Below are 25,827 nucleotides of genomic sequence, written 5' to 3' on the forward strand. Positions count from 1 at the left end.
TTAAACGGTCATTGCGTTTCAGGAGTTACTCTTAAAGAATTGTGAGAGAAGGTTTAACATTAGTGTTAAGAGCGGGGTATTCAGGGGACAACTCTTCTTTATTTCATTTCTGAATGCTGGGAAATCCAGCTCCTCCTCCATAGAAAGTTCTTTCCCCCACAAACAGTTGCTCTATGGGACGATCCTCCGATGTACCTCCCCTCCCCCCAAATAAGTATCTGTATACCTTCCAATAGCAAATGCTATATGTAAACAATGGACAAAGTTCAAAGCTTGTGCCGCTTCCGCCAGGAGCTGTGGGGGGTCAAATCATCCTTAAAGACATATTTTTTAAGATTCTTTGACTATGCTAAACAAAATGGCTATCTAAAAATTTTGATCAAACGACTTCAGAAAAAAAATGAGAGTGAGTGAGGCGCTAGCTGCCTTCCAATATTTTTGGGCACTTAAAAAGGGCACTATAACCTTTAATTTCTTATCAAATGAACCCCCTCCCATTCTTTTAGGGTAATTGATTCGATACGATTACCCCAAGGGAAAAACTAATCAAAAATAACAAAAAACCAGGAATCCGTGATCTTGCTTCTGGCAAAAAATGCAAAATTCCTCTTTTTTGTATATAGGATTTTGAAACATCTACAGTATGGTTCTCTGATACGCTGAATCTGATGGTGTGCTTTTCAATTAAGATGACTGACATGTTTGGGATTTTTACCCCTTTTTCAAAAATTAGGCAAATTTTCTCAGGCTCGTAACTTTTGACGGGAAACATTAAACTTGATGAAATTCATATTTTGAATAAGCATCAAAATTTGATTCTTTTGATGTAACCATTGTTACTAAGACTCTTTTTTCACAGTTTTGGTTATTATTGAGCCGAATCGCTCCTTACTTACAGTTAGTTGCCACGAACTGTTTGATTCTGCTGCACAAGACCTTATTAAATTCAGAGAATGTGCTTCATGTAATAAAGACGATACTTTTATCAACATATGAAGAAAGGTCTATATTCTAATTGTATCTGTCTGATTTTTATGCGTAGTGACACACGAGACGAAAACTAACAAACAAGAGAGCAGTGACAAAACTATGGCAAGTAAAATAATAATAATTCCTAGGGATGGATAGTCATTATTGATAAATCATTAAAGGTTGCAACGTGATTAGGTGATTTTGGGGGAAATTTCTGGGATTCGGGGAACCAAATTTTTGGGGGAGACACACAGATTTACAAGAAAATTCGGGGATAGTGGATGCCCTGAACAGAAGGCAACTAACGAGTGTGAGCTAAAAGTAATAAGGAGAGAGGCGACACCGAGCTCTCTGCTGCCATTCTTAGGAGACACCAGACAGTTTATGAGTGGCTGCAGAATTCCTGTGTTGTTTAAAAATCACTTTTCTGTGAATAGGCAGCGCAACGGGAGAGTACACTTAGCATTTTGACGATAAATCCACTTCTTCCAGTTTTTGTTTAAAAAATCGCTCAGTGATAATATTTTGTGCCCTCTGGCAGTGTGCAACCCTAAGCCTGGGCCTAGTGGGCCTATTGGTAAATCCAGGTATGAGTCTGCAGAGTAAACACAGATTAAGGTTCAGTTTGAAGTGAATTTAGTAATTAATTTATGTGTTTTGATAAACGAGATATAAATAGACAGTATATTATAGTAATGGAGTATGTTACTATGACAAGTATAACATTGTATAGATTAAGCTATTCTACTATAGCAAATTGTTTTCATTCATATTTTTTTGTTATAATAATATTTGACAACAATAAGGCAAGGTAAATAGTAATAAAGCTGGGAAATGGAGGAACCCGTCTCCGATCACGCACAGAATTGAAACTCATTTAGTAGCTTTCAAATGAAAGTAAGGAGTAACATTGAAAAATTTAAATAAGCATGAGTTACAATAAGTATAATAAGGACTTCCAGTCCCCCTCCCTAAAAAAATACCCAATGAGCTTAATTGACTTTAAAAATACATTGTTTTAAAAAGAAAAAACAAATTCTAAGTAAAGAGCCAAATTAAGATGATAGGTGAGCAGTCATACAATTAACTATATAACTTTATGTCATAATACTTATATGTCAATGTCTTAATAATAATAATTTATGTCATAATAACTATACGATATAATTAATCATATGCCTATTTATCATATAATTAAGTTCAAACTTAAAATGAAGCATCAATGAATAAATGAAATCCAAAGCAGAAACGAATTAAAATAGATAACCACATCAAGCCCAGAAATAGAAGATAATGCTGTGAATGGATAAATGGATCTGAAAATGAACAGAATTTAAAATATGTTATCAGTTCAAATGTATAACGCCAGAATTAACTTCTGATAGGAGTAGGGCCGACGCACTCTAAAATTCTAAACTCCAAAGCGTCATATACGCTTTACTGAAGGTAATCAAGATGATTTTATGAAAAGTAGGCGGATTGTTTAATATGTAATATTGTCAATTCCTGGAAGTTTCAAATTTTTATTTATTAATTTTATAAATTCTAAAAAATGTTTAAAGTAAGTTTTGCTTTCGGTAAAACAGAAGAGCTAGATTAGAGGGCAACCAACCTCCCTCCTGTGCCCTATGTTGCTGTCCAGCCCTTTTTATCCCCCAAAAAACACAGTCAAAATTCTGATATTGTATGTGATTCAAAATAGCAAAGGTCAGTAAATATGGCTCTGGGGATAGCATGAACCCTGCAGCTCCTGGGGCAAGTGCCATGAATAACACAAATTACCAATTGTTTGCAGATTGATTTTGCAATGACATAAGGGGGTCTTGTTTGATTTCGGGTGTGTGCTTGGCTCGGAACTTTTAGATACATGTCCTTAGATTAAAAGGGTCAAACTTTTTTATCTTGGGGGAAGGACAGGGGTGTGGAAATAAGTAATTTTTTCCATTATGTTTGAAACGTGAGCTGTAAACCTTTGTGTCATGAAAAACTTACTGCTTAAAAACGTTCAGGAGCAGAGTGGTTTGGCATAGTATACTGACGTGAAGTATGTAGCGTAATTGCAAGATGATGATTCTGGTAATGTGAGATGATGACATTGAGAAAATCACCACCACCCTTCCCGGTATAAAAAGGACAAAGGGATACGAAACTTGATTTTATCCTGTGAAGTTTGTCGTAAAGCCCCAAACTTCTGTGGAAATTCTCTTAAAATGAGTAAGCATTTCAATATTTGGTACCTAAAACTAAGCTTTTCTTAGACTTAAGAAATGAAGGGAAATGTTTGATCCCCCTAAGCTTTATCTCTGTCGACATGTTCCAACGAATGTTATCCGTGATAGAATTAAATCGGAAAACCAGCAAAATAGTTGAATTATATGAAAAATAAGAAATTGTTGGCATATACTAAATTTTCGACATATTCCCAAAACCAGTGGCCCAAAGCCCTCGATTCTACTTTGTACATACTGTATACTAAATTGGACATATAATTTAACAACAGAAATGTAAATAGATTGATTTTAGGTCGAAATGATGGAAGATAATAAATATTAAAGCCGGAATAATAAATAGCAGGTAAAACATGTAACAAAAAGAAGAAAAAAAATGGGTTGTCTTATTACGGAATTTAGTAATTCTTATTTATGAATTTTATCTCCTAGCCATGAAAAACTTTATGTTTAGGTTTATTAGTTTGTGTCCAGTTTATATGGTGAAAATAATACCTCGTTGTAATATTCATATTTTCATGCTTTATTCACTTTCCTTACATTCATCTTATAACTTATGCATCTCCTGAACAAGCCCTTCCTCATCTCTACTAAATTTGGAGCATTTTTTACTTATATTCCTAGCTAATACCTAAAATAATATTCTAAATTTCCTCTCAGAGACACCGTCTGTGACTTCACAAATATTTTCAAAATGGTTGAATTATATGGAAAAAAAGAAGAAAGAAACCATGCATATCCTAATATCTCGGGATTTTCGAGGGAACAGTGGCCAATAGCCTCCCTTATCCCTTTTTACATGCTATATGCTAATTAAGCAAATAAAGTAACAAAAGAAATGTAAATAGATTGTTTTAAAATAGAAGCTCTTAAAAAGTAAAGCTAGTAAGTAAAACATAATTATCAAGTAAAACACGTAATGAAAATTGAAAAAAATATATGGTTCTCGTATTATGAAATGTAGTATTTCTTATGAGTTAAATTGTCTCCTTTAAGCTTGTTAGTGTGTCCATTTTATGCAGTCCAAGTATTATTTCGTATGTAAAGAATTGCTATTTTGAGACTGATTCTGTGTTAATGATCTCTTTACTGAAATAAAGGCTCTTTTATGTGAATTTCTTGTTTTGTCTTATTTTGTTTCTCGGTTAGCCTCCTGTCCTATAGATTAGGTCAAAGAGTATGGGTAACCTACAATAGTGGGAATTGGCTCTAGCGTCGACAAAAAAAACTCGCGACGCCATCTAGAATTTAGCGATACTTGGCGTTTTCAGTGTGATAAAAAGAGTAATTAATTTTAACCCGTGCCCTAGGTAAAATTTGGATAGTGGTAAGTGTCTGATCTCAGTCTGTGACAAAAGAACGATTATATAGTTTGAAAAATGGTAAGTTTTTCAAGAAGCTAGATGGGGTTGATAGCTGTTTTTTTTTCGACACTAGCACCAGTTTCCACTCTTATACATTACCTACACTGTTTTGGTTAGTTATAATCAACAAGTATTACGACAAAAATTCCCATGTCCAAACTGTCACGAACTTCCAAGAAAAAGCGAAGCTGGGTTATAAAACCAGCTAGATATCCCCAAAATATTCCTAGCATATACTGTAAAACCAAGTTAATTGCAGGTCGGCCAAGCTTCAGTTGCCCTAATCAGCTCATTTCAATCAACTGGCATAAAAATAACCTTCAAAATTGCAGTAAATGTCCGGCCCTTTGCTAATGCCACCACTTATATTAATACTCCTTCCGCGACTACTACTGCTGCTATTACCACCAAGGCTCCTATCGTGACGATCATACCACAACTAGTTCTACTATTCTGAATGGTAATTATAGTTATTGGCCATAACTATAATTATGGTTGAAACCTTTTAACCAGTCATTCCAATAATTACACACATCTAACTAAAAAATTAACGAAAAGTTGCATTAAAAACAAAGTTTTTACATAACAAGATTGAGTAGAGATTACACAAAAAGATTAAGTGAAACTTATAAAGAAACAAAATGATGTAGAAAGTACAGCATAAAACGAATGAAACTAATATGCATATAGAAATAAAACCAGAATCGAAAAGAGATAACATCAAAGACGAAGTCAAAATTAAAATGAACAGAAATTACCACAAGTAAGTGTATTGTTGCAGACCCCCTTCCTCCCCCCTCCACGAAAGTTTGAGTGTTACTTCCGCTTTATTCAGACATTCTTATATTTTCTAAGAATTCAATTTTTTTATTTTGACGAGTGAAAAAATACTACTCACATTGTCAGAAACTAATTCCTTGTGGGTATGATGTTTGTGGATTAGTTTAAACTCAACTTGCCGATGATGGCACCAATTTCGCTAAAAATTTCAGGCAATCATAAGTAACCCTTAGACAAAAGCTCATATATAAGTTATACTTCGGTTATAAAACTTTTAGCGAGATAATCTAAAAACATTCATAAAAAGTTCTTACGATGTTGTTTCGTTATTGAAGGCCGTCCAGCGGTTTTCTCCGCTTTTAAACTTTTAAATAACAGTTTTTGTTAGCATGAAGGAAATTTGTAATTTATGGCCTTTTCTGCTGTCCAACAGTTAAATAATAGTTGTTTTTTTTTTAGGATGGTAGAGATAAAGTTGCTAGGTAACAGTTTACAGAAACGTAATAGTTGGGTGGGAAATTAAAAATATAAGCTCAAAAATAATGATTGAAAATTTGAGGGATTGCTTGTGGGGCCAAAAGAACCTCAAGGGAGTAAAAAATAGCGAATTCTTTGGCCAAGAAAAATACTTGCAAAATTGTTTGTCTCCAATTTGCTGAATAAGCCTGGTCTCAAAGTTCTCCAAAGGTTTTTTTTTTAAAGAAATATTAGCAGTAATGAATTCTTTCACGGTGTTTTAGGCATAGAAACTAGCCACCCTGTTTCACTGTATTATCACTAATTGCTTACTGAAGTGCCTTCCCTGGGAGAAAAAAACCAGGAGGCCAGATCAAGTCAAGGCAGAATGTCCTGAAGAAAAATATTGAACCAGTAGGTGACTTCCGGGAATCTTCCTACAAGTGGGACAAGTCGTAGGTTTAACTCACCCGACCGCAGATAAAGGACAGAAGACTTTGACAGAACCTGATCCAAAAGCTTCCTTGGTCTGAGTTGGGCTGAATGTATCAACTATTATCTGGCTTGTGAATGAACGTTTTGGTTCAAATTTTTTTTAACAGCCTATTCCCTTATTTTATTCATTTGCTTTTTGCCCTCTAAATTAGGATTGTTCCTAGATGTCGTTTATTTTGGCTATACTTTAAATAATTGAAATATGATGCTGGTGATTTTACTGTAAAACGACACAATGATACTTATACCTAGTTTACAAAGGCAGTCACGGGCTTTGATTAAGAAATACGTAAAAAGAAAGTTTTCTGCATCATTAGGTAAGTAGGCCTACCAAGAAGGATGTTACCACTGTGTATAATTTAGGCCTATATTGCAAACTATAATGGCTCATGAAAAATTCAAATACCTCGCATTACTTCAGGGATAAGTTATCATTTTAACAAAATATCAAACCTGTCTCATATTGCAAACATAAAGTATAGAATTTTTACCCTTAGTATAAGCTCTGTGCTGTGTTCTTAATATTTTCAAGACAAGTTATGCAAGCATTAGGCTAACAAATTTAGGTGATAAGTTAATCTTGATAGTCATTGCTTTTTTGATACTACTAATTTCCAAAAGCCAGCATTATAACTTTTTGACACTGCTAAATCTGATTTTGCAGTGACATTAGGGTAAAATCCTAGACCATAGTTATTTTCCTGTCTTAGAATTAGCATAGGCTATAATTGATATTAGGCTCTTTTGATGAAAATTGTACTAATAGATTTATAGCCCAAATTTTGGTTCTTATTTAGTTTTTTGTTTCTTCACAATAAAGCAGTAAAATTCTGAAAACCACTTTAGAAAATTGTAAAATAATTGTTAGCTCATAAAGTTAATAAAATCACTTTAACCTCCCCCTTCCTTATGACTAAGGTAAATTTATAGCAAACAGTATTACTGGCTTTTGTATAAAGTGAATATGCCACTTGATGCCTTTTTTTATGCTCTTCACCAATATAATAATAGCTTCTACCAGAAATTCAGATTTAAGCACATTTTGACCTCTTAAAAATGACCTAAATATGGGGTATAAAAAAGGATAAGAAAATTTGTCTCAACCCTTAAATACCTTATAAAATTGATCTTAAACTTACTGTTTTATTATAAATCTATTTTTTTTAATGTTATATAATCCACAAGCACTGATTTTCCAATATTAATTTGGATAAATTAATTTTTCCAATGCTATGACATTTTCTTCTTCATTGACATCAAATTTTAAATAAAAGCATGCGTTTTTGGTCAAAAATATGAAAGCCAGCTATTACAAATGTCAGTTATACTGTCTGCTCTAAATTTACCTATATTAAATACAGCAATGGTTAGTTTACATATTTACTATATGCTATGCTTTACCTCCACCCCCCTGATGTGCAAATATATAGCCCAAATTTTTTTCTAAACTATTACAGATTTGCAATTTCAAATATCCTATTATTTTGTAAAAACGACTGAAAACACATGCTTTAATTGAAATTTTGGTGACAAGGAAGAAGAAAACACCATAACATTGATAAAATTTATTTATACAATTTAATTGTAGAAAATCAGTGCTTGTGGATAATGTAACATTAAAAAAATGGATTTATAATGATATAGTAAGTTTGAGTCCATTGTTTTAAAGTCTGAGACCAATGTTTTAATCCTTTTTTATACCCCATAATTAGATGATTTTTAAGAGGTCAAAAAGTACTTAAATCTGAATTTCCAGTAGAAGCAATTATTATATTTATAAAGAACATAAAAATAGGCATCAAGTGGTATATTCACTTTATACAAAAGCCAGTAATACTGTTTGCTATAAATTTACCATGAGCAAACATGTACCCTGAGTTTTTGGGTAAAATTCTAGTTGATAGACTTCTTGCTATCTTAGAAAGGGTTTAGGTTAGGAAAATGAAACTTTCAGGGATGGGTCTACAGGCTAAAGTATGTCCCAGAAGGTATTTTAAAGTACCCATCTCCACTCCTCCCTCTAGAGGGCCCTGAAAATTGCCTACATGACCTATTGAAATTTTGACAAATCAACATTTTACCTTAATTTTCAGTTACTAGTTGCTTTTTCTCTGCCTTTAGTTCTGAAAATGCAATTCCTGTTATTTGAGTAGAATCTTGAGCCATATCAATGTTTTTTTTTTTCAAAATTTAGGAAATGTCTTTGCATATCTTTAAAACTTTATAAAATGGAATTGAGCAAAGTTATGAAAATGAAAACAATTTTGTTGTACTTCAATTAAGCAGAAGATCTATTTTGCAAGGTTTCACTTTTATAACACAAATATTTTTAAAGGTTATCAAGGGTCAGGGCCCTCTAGAGGGAGAAGGATTGGAGGTAGTTGCTTCAAAATACCTTCCTAGGACACACCTTAGCCTGTAGATTCATCCCTGAAAGTTTCATTTTCCTAACCTAAACTCTTTCTGAGATAGCAAGAAGTCAATTAGCTAGAATTTTACCAGTTTTTATATGTAATAAATTAGAAAATATTTATATTAACAGGCAATTCAGGTATCTAAGGAACAAACTTAGCCCTAGCATAAAAATTTCATCCTGAATCCAAATATGAAATTTTTGTCTGTTTCAAACTCTTTTCAGAAATACTTTCACTTTTGTTTCATTATTTTTTACAGAAACAATAAAAGGAGGGGACTTCAACACCCCACTCTTTATGCTAAAGTTTTTATTGTTTTAAAAAGTAGAGTTGTGAGGAATAGACAAGCTTTAGCATAAAGAGTGGTGTTGAGGAGGGGACAGCCCCTTTCATATACAGAATAATTTCTGTTTGTCTTAAGTTTTAATGTTGCTCCTTATTTTCAGTCCAAAAACTTGTTTATTTTTTATTTAATCTACTTGTAGATCTCAATAAAATGACAAAACAAAACATGAAAATTAAAAGTATTTCGATAGAAAAGTATTTTCGATTTTTTGCAATAGAAACAAACGTCATATTTTGATTCAGGGTGTAATTCTGATTGTAAAGGTAAGTTTGTTTCTTAGGTGTTGCAATTGTTTGCTAATACAAATATATACTAATGGAGTTTTCACATGATCTTTTGTATGTGACTCTTGTTGTCAAAACAGCAAACAAGCAACATCAGTGGCAACAAGCAACAAGATAATTCATGGAGAATATATAATTCGGGCTTTAGCCCATATTTAACCGTTAGGAGAGATGGGGTCCCAATAAAGTGATGTGTTTCTAGGATATGTAATATATCCTTATATCATTAAATATAATGATATAAGTAAGTGTTTTCAAAATTGTTTTATGAATTATAGTATTTAATTCTGGCAGAACCAAGTAATAAATTTATACCCTTGGCTATATTATCATTTTCAAACTCTTACCTTGGCAAAACTGAACAGCATTTTGTAATTAGTTTAAATAGGGAGGGTTATACATAGTTTTATTGACTCAAGAAGTTTTGATTGTGCACAATCATGAGAATCAACAAAACTGTTTTTTCTTAAAGATTAATTAAAAAAAAAAAAAATTCCACAAAATAAGTTTTCCAAAGAAAAGTAAAGAACTCCATTAAACCAAAAATGAGCAAAAATAAAATCAAATAATCGACCAAGCATAAAACTACCTATAAGTATCAATAAATAAATGGAACCCAAAACAAACAGAAATTACAATAAATAACCAAGTCAGACTCAAAATTTGCAGAAATTAACATGAGCAGGGCTCAAAACCCTATGCCTTCCCAAGGCCATGATGTAGTTTGCACTTCAATGAAAAAATACAAATGAGTGTGCATTGTCAATTTAATACACATGTGCTGATATTTTTCCCTTAAAATGCTAATAATTTTTGATTTATTAAAGTTATAAAAGTGAAAACATTTGAAATTTATTTTTTTCAGTAAAGTGCAAATTATGTTTGGCTTTAGGATGGCATAGGGATTTTGAGCCCTAATACACACAGGGCTTTTTTATTTGATCATAAGGCAACATTTAGTTTTTAAACATAATGGGCAAATTGCATAACTGTCAGGAATTGATGTACTCTAGTAAATATGGGAACTAGTAAATGTTGCAGTTGCAGTAGTATTAGTAGTAGTGTGCACATATTGTCTTTTGGTCAATTGATCTTCCCTTTTAAATATTCTCTTAGATTTCCAACTTAATACAAGATCAATTCTGAACATATGCTATTTTGACAATCTGAATGCACATAGTGTCTTTTGTTAGTTTGAATTTGCCATTAATATTCTCTTAAATTTCACCTTCATAGTCTTAGCCTTAATAGTACTATTATGACAGTAGTTCAGTGTTAGTAGAAATAGATGGAGTGTTGTGTTAGTAGTAGTAGCAGCAGTATTAATAGCACTAGTAGCATCTGCAAGTTGCCTTTTGGTCAGTTGAGCATTGCTTTCATGATGTTCTGGAAGTTTCCCCTTGACATGTTAAGCTGTTCCAAAAATATTGTTGATGTGTGCTTCTGATGCCCTTTTGACACCCTTTTCACCTTAATACTCTAAGCCTTACAAGTTGTTGTAATTGAGGTAGTAGTTGGAGTAGTTTAGTAGTAGTAGTAGCATAAGTAAAAGTAGCAGTGGTATTAGTGTTAGTAGTGATATACATATATTACCTTTTTGTCAATTGATCTTCCCTTTTAAGTATACTCCAAAAGTTTCAACTTAATACCCAAATCAATTCTTAAGATATGCCCTTTGGACAATCTGCATATAATTACTGTGTTTTGACTTAGTTCAGATCCCCCCCAATATTTTGTCAACTTTTCACCTTCATACATGTAGTTTTAATTCAACTATTATTTTAGTAGTAATAGTTTCTCTTGTATACTCCCATAATAATACTCCCAAAAAGAGTTGTGAAATCTGAAACCCTAAATAGTTTCAAAAATGGTCTGGATTGATTTTGGAGCAAACATTTTTACACACATGACTTGTAGATTAGGGTAAGGGAGACCCTTACCCTCAGTGTAAATTGCAAAATCCAGATAGCCATTGACTCAGAGGAACACAACTTTGATGGACCAACTGACAGCCATCTAGAGAGTGCTGATACAGGCACTTGCCCCTAATGGCACTGAGGATCCTGTAAGTTAATCCTGTAAGTAAGTTAAAACAGTAGTAGCAGTAATAATATATGATTATTAGTAGTAATGGTAGTAGTAGCTGCATTAATAACAGTAGTAGCAGGTATGTTTGACCTTTTGGTCAGCTGAACATCCCACCCATGATGTCCCTGAAGTTTCCTCTTAATATGATAAGCCATTCCAAAAATATTGCTGATATGCCCATATCAGCAATCTGTATACACATATTATGTATTGATTTAGTTCAACTTTCCTCTCAACATTTCCTTATATATTTTTTCAGTATTCTCAGCCTTATTAGTTCTTGCTACAGAAGTAGTAGTTGTGTTGACAGTAGTGGTAGTAGTGATAGTACTTATGGTAGCAGTATTTGTAGTAGTAGTAGCATGCAAATATTGCGTTTTTGGTCAATTGATCATCTCTCTTATCATTTCCAGAAAGTTCCAAATTAATATACTCATTCATTCCTGAGTTACACCCTTTTGACAACTCATATGCACATAGCATGTTATGATTTTGTTCAAGACTTTCCTCAGCATTCCCTAACAGACTCATCTTAATGCCATTTGTATTTTGGGAAAGTAGAAGTCAAACATGGTTTTCGTAAAAATCTTATATGCCTCCCCATTGCCCTTAACTCAGTGCTCTGGGAGTTTTTTGTTGTAAAATTGCTGTTGCATAATTTCAATCAGATACGTTTGATGAAAAGAGTGGTAGCTGGGGGGGGGGGGGCTAGTTGATATCCATCACTATTAACTCTTAAAAGGGCCCTAGAATTTCAATTTCAACCAAATGAGCCAACCACCTCTAAAGCTTATACAACCATCCCTTCCGTAAGAACCTTAAATTCCTCAGGGAAATAATTTAGAACCCTCACCCTCAGGCTCTTGTGGTTTGTATCAACCCCAAAATCCTTGTTGTGATCATTGGACTATTTTGAATAAAAAAACTGTCTCAAAATTTCTATTGGATGCATCTCAGGAAAACATGACGCGTTTGTGTGCGTGTGTGTGTGTGTGGGGGGGGGGAGAGGGGGCTTGCTCTAATCTCTGACTTTTAAAAAAAGACACTAAAAGTTCTAATTACCAATCCATTGAGTCCCCTCCAAAGCATATTCAACCACCCTGTCTACAAAAACCTTATATGCCCCAAGGCCATAACTTACAACCCTTGCCCTCAGAGCTATAGGGAGGTCGTCTTCCTCAAAGACATAATTTCCGGAACCTTCAACTACAATGCGCAAAATTGTTATCTCCAAATTTTGATAGGAGGTGTTAAGGAAAATGATGATTATGAAGAGGGGGGGGCTGATTGCTCTCAAATCACCTTGACTCTTACAAAGGGCACTATAAATTCCAATTTCAAATCAAATGGGCCCCATCTGCAATTTTTATGACCACAAATTCATTAAAACCTTATATGCCCCCAGGGCATGACCTACAACCCTATTCCCAGGGCACTGGTGGGTGTGTCAATGTTAGAGGCATTGTTATATCCTCTTTTGACTAATTTGAGCAAAATCGCCATCTCACAATTTTAATCAGATTTGTTTGATGAAGTGGGGCAGTTGGGGTGGGGGGGGGTGGTTTCTAGCTGCCCTCCATCACTTTCAACTCTTAAAAGGGAACTAGAAATTCCAATTTTCAACCAAATGAGCCTCCTCTAAAGTTCATGCTACCATCCCTTCCATAGAAACCTTAAATGCCCCTAGGGCATAGTTTACAACCCTTGCCCCCAGTCTCCGGGTGTTTGTTTCAACCCCAAAAACCTTGTTATATGATATTTGGACTAATTTGAATAGAATTGCTATCTCAAAATTTCTATTAGATACCTTTCAGGACAATACGACGTGTGTTGGTGCAAGGGGGGGGGGTAGCTGTCCACTGATTGCTTTGACTCTTAAAGGGGGCACTAGAGCTTCTGATTACCAATCTAATGAGCCCCCTCTGAAGTTTGTACAAACGCTCTCTATAGAAACCTTATATGCCCCCAAGGCAAAACTTGCAACCCTTGCCCTGAGGGTTCGGGAGGGGGGGGGTTGTCATCCCCAAAGATATCATTTCTAGACCTTTTAACTACGTTAAACAAAATGTAAATCTAAAATTTTTGATTTGGAGGTGTTTGGGGAAATAATGGGCATGGCAGGCATTTGCCCTCCAATCACTTGTGACTAATAAAAATAGCCTTAGTTCTCTCAATTTCCAATCGAATGAGCCCCTTTTGAAGTTTCTATGACAACGTTTTAAAAAAAGACTTAAATGCCCCAAAGGCATAAATAACAACCTTTGTCCTGAGGTCTGTGGGGGTGGTCATCCTCAAAGTGATCTGAACTTAATGGCTACCTCAAAATTGTGATTGAATGTTTGTGAAAAAGGTGGGCATGGGAGGAGGTTAGTTGCCTTCCAATCACTTTTGACTATTGAAAAGGGCACTATTCCTTTCAATTTCTAATCGAATGAGCCCTTTTCAAAGTTTCTGCGACAACTCCTTCGATACGAAGTGCCCTGGTCTAAAATGAACAAAAAAATAAATAATATATTGTGCCAACATTATTGTTTGCTTAGGCAGCGCTATTGTGCTGTCTATGACTTTAATACATCTGATTTTGAATGGGTCACAGCACCCTCCCGAAAGTAGCCTGTCATGTGACACTACAAACTTCCTTGCCAACAACCTAATAAGACAGATTTTAAGTCAACCAACACAATCTAGTTACTACCACAATTGTACTTACTTGACTGAGATGTGACAATTGACTTTGAAAAAATCTTTTTACTTCTTACAATCCTGATCTTGGAAGCAGTGTCCCTGTATTTTCTGAGATGCAGACATACAGCAAAAAAGGAAATAAAGTAAAGAAATCTTTCATAAAATATTTGTATGTAAGGCAGAACCTATCAAAGGTTAAATGGAAAGACTCAGTTGTAACGTAGTTGACAGTTGGAAAATGTTTCAAGCAACTGTCTTAAGTGCAGAAAGAATAACACATGAGGATTGTTGGTCTGTATAACCAAAAGCACGCCCATACCTATCATAACAAGAACATAGAATTATGAGGTGGAAAAAAGGGTCAATCTTCTCATTACCTGAACAATGGTTTAGGGTCATGAAACTATTGTTAATAGGCATTTTGACTTTTTGAGCATCTTTTCTCTCTTGCAAAATTACCACAAACTCTGGAGTTATTATAATAACTATGGAGTTATTACATATTTGCACATTTAGGGTGGGGGGTTAAGCATAGCATATATTAAATACAGCAATGGTTAGTTTACGTATTTAATATATGCTATGCTTTACCCCCACCCCCCTGATGCACAAATATATAGCCCAAATTTGTTTTAAACTATTACAGATTCGCGATTTCAAATATTTGATCAACGAAAACGGAAATGATTGCAATTCTATATGTGTATATACAGGATATTTGAGCCGGAATAACTCCATAATGGTGAGTTTGCGGTAGTTTTGCAAGAGAGAAAAGATGTTCCAAAAGTCAAAATGCATCTATTAACAATAGCTATGTTCAGGTAATAGGAACATTGACCGAAAAAAGAGCATGTAATGAATGGTATGTTAGGTATAAATGCAATTACTACCATAATAGGTTAAAAAATATTACAGAAGTAAGTTAATAAATTTGACTTGGAAGATTGTGAGGTACCATAAAGGGGCAATCGTGGCCCCTGAACAGTTAGCTGACATAAACTGAACTGAAACAGCTAGTGGCAACATATCTCTTCAGCCAGCCAATCCAGACATGGTATTCAAAATCTAAGGGGAGCTGATAGTACAAAAACCTCAGATGCAAAGGAAAAAGTAGACTTGCTGAACTCCAGATTTGGTATTAATTTTTCTGCATTACCCACAGCTAAAAGATAAAAAGGTAAGGTAAAGGTAAAGGATACGGCATTAGACTTTACAGTCCGTACCGGCGGTGCTGATCTCCGTTTCCTGGCCCTTCAGCCAGGAAGTGCAATGGGGAGTTGGGGGCCAGCCATCCTGTGCTTTCACACACCCTTCCTGTTTACCTTCCCCAGATTTCTCCAGGTACCCATTTAGAGCTGGGTCGACTCCGGCTAAGCTTACAGAGTCACGCCACTGACCCCCGTCCCAAACTGAAGAATTAGGTACACTGGGATTCGAACCCGCGTCCTCTCAGACAAGGGATCCCGAAACCAGCGCACCAACCCACTCGGCCAGGACGGCTAAAAGATAATCTTCTCTGCAAGTGCAACCAATACACTTGCCAGCAATCTATGAAGAAGACATCAAGAAATGGGTAAAAAGACTTGATGCTAATAAAGATGCCAAACCTATTTCTTATCGCAACTATTTCTTAGATAGCTCTCACTTAACGAGGTATAGTAAGTGACTTTCACTTAAAAAGGTCTAGTAAATGACTGGAACTTGGCCAACATACAAGACAGGGAGAAGCAACAATGCTAGTAACTATTGACCCATAAGTTTCACATTGCCTCTGGCTGTTTTAATAAATGTACAAAAAAAGGCACTTTCAATGAACATACTTCCAAAAAAGGTATTCTACAAAATCTAGGAGGTAGACATGTCAATTCATGAAATGTAAGAAGGAGGCAAAATGTATTTTTCAAAATCTTGGAGATCTTTTTTTTTTATGGAAATACCAAAAAAAGGCAAATTTAAATAAAAGTCCCTTATAAAAAGTTTTTTTTTCAGAATTTAGAGGGTGGAGTGGACAAGCACCCCCTCCCCCTATTCGATATCCCTTATTGCATACATATTGCTCTATACACGCTTAACCATTCAGTCTTAGAGTGTTCAACTAATAAATTAATTGAATAAAAACTCATGTTTTGTGTTAAAATGGCTGAATGACCCAGTAGTATTGTTTCAGGAAAAGCAAAATTTATATAATTCCAATTTTTCGGAATTTTTCAGTTCATTGTTCCATTTCTAATGTAAACATCTAAACACTAACCCCAATATCAATCAAATCTTGTACTTGATTTCACTGTATCTTTATCAAATATTGCAAATCTATTTACAGGGCTCAGTAAATTCTTTAGCTGTTGAAAACACAGTTTAGTTATACTTGTCCCTCTAATACAACTTTTCCCTGTGTTTGTTCTACTGTACCTTCTCCTGTCATTTTAAATCTTCAGGAAAGCTTTGTGTAAAATTGGTTGGGAAATAAAATGGTGCTTACTTGGTGTCATTTTACCACTCATTATCTTTTACACTTTTTAAACACCATCTTAAGCACACTGTCCACAGTTACATGTTACCTTATAAATCCTACCCTGACGCCCCAGTGGTGTAATACTTTTTTAGGAATTAAAACTGAAGAAACGTAAATTGTATTGAAAATCAGGGTCAAAATATTATCTTTCGAAAGTTCCTCTCTATCAGCATAAAAAAAAAAAAAAAAAAAAACAACGGTAAAACCCTTAATCACTGGTTAAACACTTGTTTGTTTTTTTTTTTTTTTTGGTTTCAGTCTATAGCCAAAATCTTCAGTTTTCTATTTGGGTTGGCTATTTTGATTTTTCATTGCAATTGTCTAATTTAGTAATTGTCTAAGCAAAGTCTCGGTTGACATCTGAAACCCTTTAACTTAGCTGATCATATCCCTTCGCTACTGAACAATGTTTGAATAGACCACTCTTTAGCAAGAATTGTTGTAATCTTCCTCTAATATCCTTCAGTAATTCTTCTAGTTCTGGTTAGTGACCTAGAATTTGAGATCCCTTGCAGATTGAAGTTTTTAGGTGGCTTATCAACTCTTGAATTTTGGAATACATACATTAAAAGCAACCCTCTTGGAATCCTTATTCATGTTGCTGACAAAGCCATTGCCTTAAATATTGAAGTGAATAATTCAAATCCTTATTCTCAACTTCCTGAACCCCTTTCCTCACCTCACTTCCTGTGACTGTAACTCATGCTATACCATCGATTCCTTGATGGTATTTTACTAAAGATCTTGATTGGTATAAGCATATTACAAATATTGCTATTTATGCTAATACTTTAAAAGAAACTTGATGCTAAATCCTGTGATGACAGTGACCCTGTGTATTAATTGCATTCCTAACCATATGCTATGACCTGTTATAACCCTCTTAGTCAACATATGACTTGAATACTTGAATGATTCAGCATCAGGGATCAGATATGTACGTATTCTTGCTCGAGAACGACGCCATTATTTTTAAATTTTATAACTAGAATTAATCTCCTGAAATTTTCTGGCCTAAAAAACGGTTTATGTAGGTCACTAGTTTGAGAAAATTTGTTTAGAGTCCTAATTTTGGAAGAAAAATCCTGTGAGTAATGTCATTTTTTGAGTACATGTCAAGAGCATTCGTAGCTCATATTTAGCTCAGTAATGTCTGTATTGTTTTTAGTTTTCTATGATACAGGTAAAGTTACACAAGAAACATGAAACAAGCATAAATTACCAAGTGTAATGAGTCTTTTTGCAAAAGGCGTGTTTAGCAGTTTCATAATACCTAGAGGACAAATGAATAAGTTAGATCATGAAGGCCAATTAAATATCCAGTTAGATTACTTGTGACAATTACAATGAGTCAAAATTGAAAGTGAAGAATAAAGAAATATCCAGTTAGAAGAAATATGTTATCTCTTCAACCAAGCAATTATAGTAAATTTATATGTTACCATGAATGTCCGAAATTGGTGAGTCAACATTCTCTGGTGAATGCACTAAATACCTTTTTTTTTCTCCTTGGATTTAGTCAGTGTTGCCAGTAAACTTTTTCTATTTAACTTAACTTTTACCGTCAAAGCTTGGATAAGACTGAAAAAGATGATTTGCAAAGCTAATTGAATCCAAGCAGAGAAAATTTATTTTGACAATCACTAGTGAATGTCAACATTAACCAGAAATAGGGCATTCACAGTAACAATATATATGTATATATTTTTGTATTTTTCCTTAAAATGGTTCCGTATTTCCGTCTTATTAATGAGCACATTTCAAGAAAATAAATTACATCATTTCCCCCTCCTCCCCCCAGGAGTGATCGTATGATTTTATATTTATGACGCATGCAACATTACAAAAGAGATAAATGTGACAAGATCAATCTAAGCAGCTAAGCCAAAGGGTATCAGAAATTGTCTAAGGTAATGATAAACAAAAATGAAGAACAGAAAATAAAAAATATAAAGAAAATAAACAAAAATGAAGAACAGAAAATATACAATTATAATACTTGTGTCAGCAACAACTGCGACAAGCCAAAAACAAAAGTGAAGATCAAAGAAATAATTGGTTTGAAGATAAGCAGTAGCAAGAATTAAAATTAGTCAGAAACAAAAGTGAAGAACAAAGAAATATACGGTTACAAGACATGCGAAAACGAGGAGAGTTACAAATTAAAAGTGAAAATGAAGAACAAAGAAATATGCAGTTAAAAAATATGTCACAGCAAGAACAACGAAATATGAGGTTTGAAGATAAGCGACAATAAAAAACGCAAGTGATAGCAAGAAAGCAAGGATCAGAACGCATCAGAAATGAAACAGAAGATCAAAGAAGGTGTTTTAAGCAGTTTCAGAATACCTAGAGGACAAAAGCGTAAATTAGTGATTGCTCAAAATGAACAAAAAGGACCATCAAATTAGACAAGATCAAGAGGACTACCTGAAAAATGTAAATTCACAGGTGAAAACGAACATAAGGAGAAAGTGAGTATCAGAACATGTCAAAAATGAAGTGAAGAACAAAGAATTGTGCTGCTAGAAAAAAGCAAGAGCAAAAATCCAGAAGAGTCTAAAACGAAAGTGAAGAAGAAAGAAATATTACGTTAGAAGAACAACGCCATCACAATCTTTGTCAACAACAAGAGCCGGGTCCGGGGTCTGGCCTCGAAATTGGCTAGATAAGTTTTTTTCCTTAAAGCTGTCATATTGACATTTCTGGCCACAAGTGATCCAAACAGGTCAAAACTTTAAGGAAGAATTTGTGTTTCCCCATGGTGGTGGTATTGAACCTATGGTGACGCCATGACATTAAGAAGAGGCTCACATTGTTTCTGGTTAGAACACAAGCGTCAATGAAAATCAATGTATACAAGCCTGCCGTTTAGATCTGCCAGGGCCCAACCTCGAAACCAGCTATTTTTTTCTTAAAACTTTAATATTGAGATTTCCGGCCACAAAAACGATCTAAATAGGCCACAATTTTAAGGAAGAATTTGATTTTTTTCCCCAGGGTGGTTGAGTTGAACCTATAGGGACGCAATGACATCTTTAAGAGGCTGCGGTTAGAAGACAAGCAACAATGAGAATCAATATCTACAAGCGTGACTCTGTAAGCTCATCTAGAGTTGACCTAGCTCTAAATAGGTACGTGGAGTAATCTGGGTAAGGTAAACAGTAAAAGTGTGCAAAAGCACAGGATAGCTGGCCCCCAGCCCCCATTGCGTTTCATGGGTGAAGGGTTATAAAATGAAGATCAACACTGCCAGTAAGGAGTACAGGAAAGGTAATGGGAGACCACGGAATTAAATGGGGAGGAAAAACTATTGCTATTTTAAATATTGGGTAAAAAAGATATATCTCTATTTTATTTTGTCCAAATATACCTTAAATTTGTCAGAACATAGAAGCGTTTTGACTCCACCTATTGACTCAAATGTGTGAAATATACAGGATTGATTATTTAAAGTTGCTCTGAGTATATTTGAGGCTGATTTGGGCATTCAAGTCGAAAGAAATCAGCCCAAAAATTTGTTTTTAATGCTTTCTTTATTGCTTGCTCAATTTTTTAAATTTAATTTTATGACGATGACGGAAGAATAAATGCTAATCACCCAATGAAGGAAGTTTGCAAAGTTTTTGTATGTTGGGGGTGTAGGGAATAAAATTCAAGAAAATGTATAGTCACAAAATAGAGACAGAAGGAATTAATACAGCAGCTGTTTGATAACAGGGTTGCCACTTGTAGCGCGAAAGTGCTATTTGAGCGCTATTTGATAATGTGTAACATTGTAGCATGTGGTCAGGGTTGCCACCTGTAGCACGAAAGTACTATTTTAGCACTATTATAGTAAATTCTTTGAATGTAGCACCAAAAGTCTCTGTGTGGCGTGCAAATTTGGGAATTGTAGCTCTATAGGAACTGACTGGGGTGGTAACGCTTGTTTCAATGTTCCACACTTTTAAAATAGTCAATACATCAATACAATGCATCAATATCAATAATCAATAGTCGATGTTGATACATTGTTACTGCATCGATATCAACTAACAGTCACTATTTAGAATAGTCTTTCTAACAACAGAAACTTAAATAATACAAGGATTTTTCTACATAGAGAAGTCAATAACTCGTTTGGCCAGTCGTCGTCAAAACGGTACTTTTGTATTATCCCGAACAGACTCGAGAAGTAAAGTTAGGTTAATCATAAAGGAATATACCAAAATACACTTATGGAAACTACAACAAAGAATTATAGAATGCAAGCCACCTGGGACAAATTATATTAAATACCTAACTAACCCATAAACACCTCTATATATTCAATATTTAATTAAAACATTCCTGCATTTTAGTTTTTCTCACTCAGACTAAGCTAATTATAAAATACAATAGAATATGCTTTATTCACTGCAATAGCTGGATCTAAAATGAGCATCTCGTGACACCAAAAAAGACCTAAAACAAATTAAACGACAACAACAACAAAATTAAGGCGCTGTTTCAAGGTCAATAAATTAAAATATGCCATAAAAAATCAATATAGATTAAGAATCTAATGTCACGATAAAAATAGCGACCGTTTATACAGAATATTTCAAAATAATTAAATATATAAATGGTTGTTATATTCAAAAACACTCACAGGCAAATACCTGAAATAAACTGAATCGAAAATTAAATATTTGTCAAGGTAATATCATTAAAACAACAAATAAAATAAGGGACAAATGATTTGCAATATCTCTTGGTAGTAGGAGCTGGGAAAGTCATTAACTTTGGACAATTATTTTTTATTTGTCGGAGTCTAGTGACTGGTCCTTCAGTGGGGTGGCTTTCAAGGTCGGGCAGTAGACCGCGATGAGCTGGGGAATACACAAAAATTAGTCCAAATCGATATGTCAATTCATGTCGAAGACTGTCAAGTGAATTCAAGTTCAGTTGTTTTAGTGCATCATCATATGTTGAGTAGTTATATCCAAGTATAATTTTTACAGCTCTTTTATATCATTTCAAGTTTATCAGATTGATCTTTCGGCAAACCCGGATGCCAAGCTTGACACGCATACTCAAGAGAAGATCTAACATAGCTGCAGTATACTGATTTCAAAACCTTAGTTGGCATACCAAATCTCTTCAGGTTGGTAAAAGAAGTTAAAACTGAGGTGCCTTTTTTAGTCAAGTAGTCAACGCGCGAGCTCCATCTTAAATCTACGTCCAAAAGTACTCCAAGTATTTTAATAGTTTTCTTTATCAGCAGTAGGGAAATAGAAGAGTGGTTGTCAATCTTTATAAAGGAAAAAGTCATATAAGAGCTCTTAGTTTTGCTGATCGTCAGTTTCACCCTTCCTAATTCAGCTCTTAGGTCAGTAAAAATTCTCGTCAAGTCAGACTCTTCGGTAGTCGGAGGGCTTAGTTGCATTGATAAAACAGTCAAATCATCGGCAAACTTAAAATACTCTCGAACTTTTGCTAAAATACGATTAAAAATAATTAGAAAAGGAAGTGGGCCTAATTTAGTCCCTTGTGGCGAACTGCAAAAATACCTAAAAATCCAGATGGCTCATGATAAGGGACACACTGATATTTTTAAAAAGAAAACTAGCAAGCATACGTGCTAGAAATGTACGGGCACCCTTAACCTTAGCTTTTTCCACTACCACATTATGGTTAAGACTATCCAAAGCCTTTACTATATCAGCAAATAATGCAACAACACAAGCCCCATTTTTTTCTAAGTCTTTAAGGATGGTATCCAACAAAGCAACCAAATAATAAACAGTACTATACCCGGGTCTAAATCTAAATTGCTGGTAATCTATGTTATCTTTTATGTCTTCAAATAAACAATCAAAAATAAAACTTTCAAACACTTGTGAAAGAGCCAGTGTGTTTGAAATTGGCTTCATATCAGTAATATCCTTAGGGGCCTTACATTTGGGGATATGAGTAACATTTTCCTGTTTGACAAATACTAGGGAAAGCACCATCAATAAAACATTGGTTAAAAATTGTCGTTAATGGAGTAGATAAAAGATTAGCACACTCAACAATCATTTTAATTGGTATCTCACTTGGGTAACTAGATATACGAGGATCAAGTGCCTTCAACGTCTTTACAACTGAACTAATCTCTAGGATAGGGATATTTGAAACTGAGCCATTAAGTCATAATACTGTTAGTCGTGGATGGATTTTACTGATTGAGGCAAAAAATTCATTAATCTCATTAGTTTGCTGGGGTTTACCAACATTATCTCTAACTTCAACTTTGGTCACTTTTTTGCCAATAATATTTTGAACTGTATAATGGAACTTCCTTGGATGGGATTGATATATTTTGCTGATTATTTTTGAACCATATTGCTTACGGAAACATCTTATTTTATACATTATTATTTTTATACAATTGTATTTCTTAACCTTTTGAAATCTTCCTCAGGTCCAGATAAATGCAATTCATTCCTCAGTTTTATCAGATCACGAATATCTTGAGTAATCCATGGTTTTTCGTTATATTTCACATATTTTCTTTTTTGTGGGAAAATTTCAGAGTGTTTTTTGAACAGTTTGATACAAAAATAAACGTGCCATTTTGTCACCATCAGACAATAAGAGGATATCAAGCCATTCGTGATTTTTGAGCCAATTCTTGTAGAGATTTACTAGCTCAGGTTTGTAGGGCCTGTGCACCACACTATTTTCTGTCTATTTTGGATAAAATTAGTACGTACCCAAACAAAACACAGGTGGTCACTCATACCTAGTTGGGGCAATGTAACTGGGGTATTGTAATATTCAGTATAGTTGCTAAAGATGAGATCTAACATACGGTTACCTCCTGTTGGCATATTAACAATATGCTTAAGTGACAGTGAATTGCTTATCCATTTGGGATCCAAATCATTAAAGTCGCCAGTCATTATAATGCCTGCTTTATGATACAAGGATCGTACATTGTAAGTGCAATTCAGTAAATAATTCACAAGGTCTTTACGGTAAGGGGCATGGGGCGAAAAAGAAATAACAGATATCACCGGTGATGCCACTTCCTTTGACAGTGTCTTAGGTCTGCACCACAACCATAAGACTTTGAAACCGTGTTTATTTGGTATATTATTGAAATTGAAAACTCTATTTGTTATAGATGATTGAAAAGTAATACCAACACCACCACCATGTGTTACTGTAATTTCATCGGATGTCATTCTTGGTTTAAAATAGGTATCATATCCATCAGATTCAACCTACTCTTCAGTCTTGGACCACGACTCAAAGACAAAAGCAATGTCAGTAAGTTAATTTTTCAAGCAAAGTTCGATCTCTTCCATTTTGTTCATAAGTGACTGGACATTTGACGTTAGTATTGTTGGAAATGAATAGAGATGAATTAAGGGCTTTACACTGTGGTCTCGAATTTGCTTGCCAGCACACTGAATCGGTTCCAAATTGGGAAACTCGGAAAACATGGTTTGAATGGTGGGTGAATCTTTGATTTCTTTAAAATTCCAACTCTCTTGGTTGTTAGGACCGGACGGTCCTAACAATTAACGGAGCTGGCTAATGTTGGTTCTTGCCAGTTCTTTCACGGTTTCAAGAGGGGACTAGCGTGATGGAGGACGGTTGTGCATTGGCTGATTCGAGACAGGCGGCATGTGATTCAAACTCATAAGAGGGATCGAATATGGTTGTCTTTGGCAGCCCTGCATCAACAGGGGTGCATTTTTTCGCTCCCTGTTTTTTGACTTCGTAATTCAGTCCTAAAACGTAGCTTTGTCATTCTGTGGAAAGTGAGATGCACATCAGGACAACAATTCATGAAACAAAATACGTGAGAGAACTTTTTACCCAGGTATTTGTGTGGCAGAAGACAACACTAGTCATGGCAGCTACATTTAAAAAAAATTCACGCCAATATGAAGAAACGTGCGATTCTCTGCCTTTCTGCAGCCTCTACTTATATGAAATCTGCAAACACGTCGCTCGGGGGTATGATCAGTTTTATGAGTCTCTTCATCTGTATGAATGGACTGAGGATACTCTTGTTGAGTCTGCGTGACTTGGCTGGTAACAGTGCTACTGCGTTGAACAGATACATCAGTACTGGGACATTTCGACACACTCTTATTACGCTGGTTTAAGCACTTTTCACATATCAAACAGTTCGTGGTAACGAACTGTAGTAAGGAGCGACCCGGCTCAATAGTAACCAAAACTCTAAAAAATTGAATTTTGATATCAATAGCTACATCAAAAGAATCGCATTTTAATGCTGATTTTAAATATATAAGTTTAATCAAGTTTAATCTTACCCATCAAAAGTTACGAGCCTGAGAAAATTTGCCTTATTTAAGAAAATAGGGAGAAACACCCCCTAAAAGTCGTAGGATCTTAACGAAAATGACACCATCAGATTCAGCGTATCAGAGAACCCTACTATAGAAGTTTCAAGCTCCTATCTACAAAAATGTGGAATTTTGTATTTTTTGCCAGAAGACAAATCACGGGTGCGTGTTTATTTGTTTGTTTTTTTTTTTTTTTTTTTTTTTTTTCTTTTCCCCAGGGGTCATCGTATCGACCAAGTGGTCCTAGAATGTCGCAAGAGGGCTCATTCTAACGGAAATGAAAAGTTCTAGTGCCCTTTTTAAGTGACCAAAAAAATTGGAGGGCATCTAGGCCCCCTCCCACGCTCATTTTTTTCCCAAAGTCAACGGATCAAAATTTTGAGATAGCCATTTTGTTCAGCATAGTCGAAAACCATAATAACTATGTCTTTGGGGATGACTTACTCCCCCACAATCCCTGGGGGAGGGGCTGCAAGTTACAAACTTTGACCAGTGTTTACATATAGTAATGGTTATTGGGAAGTGTACAGACGTTTTCAGGGGGATTTTATTTTGTTTGGGGGTGGGGCTGAGGAGAGGGGGCTATGTTGGAGGATCTTTCCTTGGAGGAATCTGTCATGAGGGAAGAAAAATTCAATGAAAAGGGCGCAGGGTTCTCTAGCACTACTATAAGAAAACAATGAAAAATAAACATGAAAACGTTTTTTCAAATGAGAGGAAGAAGTATCATTGAAACCTAAAACGAACAGAGATAATTACGCATATGAGGGGTTCTAAAAATACTTTAGTATAAAGAGCGAGGTATTTAGGAGGAGATAAATACCTTGCTCTTTATGCTAAAGTATTTTTAGTAATTTCAACTATTTATTC

At 34.8% G+C, this 25,827-nt stretch overlaps 1 protein-coding gene across 3 annotated transcripts in view; it reads left to right on the forward strand.

Annotated features, from left to right (window-relative positions):
• Positions 1-6,481: 6,481 nt before the first annotated feature.
• The window catches only part of LOC136043430 (ferredoxin-2, mitochondrial-like), a 31,456-nt gene continuing 12,110 nt past the window's right edge, over positions 6,482-25,827 (forward strand). For 2 of the 3 annotated variants that reach the window (XM_065728342.1, XM_065728340.1), the window contains exons 1-2: positions 6,485-6,612; positions 23,760-23,905. In XM_065728342.1, coding sequence (XP_065584414.1) covers positions 23,791-23,905 — 115 coding nt within the window. In that variant the 5' untranslated portion in view covers positions 6,485-6,612; positions 23,760-23,790. Of the gene's footprint in view, positions 6,613-23,759; positions 23,906-25,827 lie in introns of all 3 variants that reach the window. The other variant, XM_065728341.1, reaches the window with a different exon arrangement.

The sequence above is a fragment of the Artemia franciscana genome, unplaced genomic scaffold (genome assembly GCF_032884065.1).
Source record: "Artemia franciscana unplaced genomic scaffold, ASM3288406v1 Scaffold_592, whole genome shotgun sequence".
NCBI classification, from domain to species: Eukaryota; Metazoa; Arthropoda; class Branchiopoda; order Anostraca; family Artemiidae; genus Artemia; species Artemia franciscana.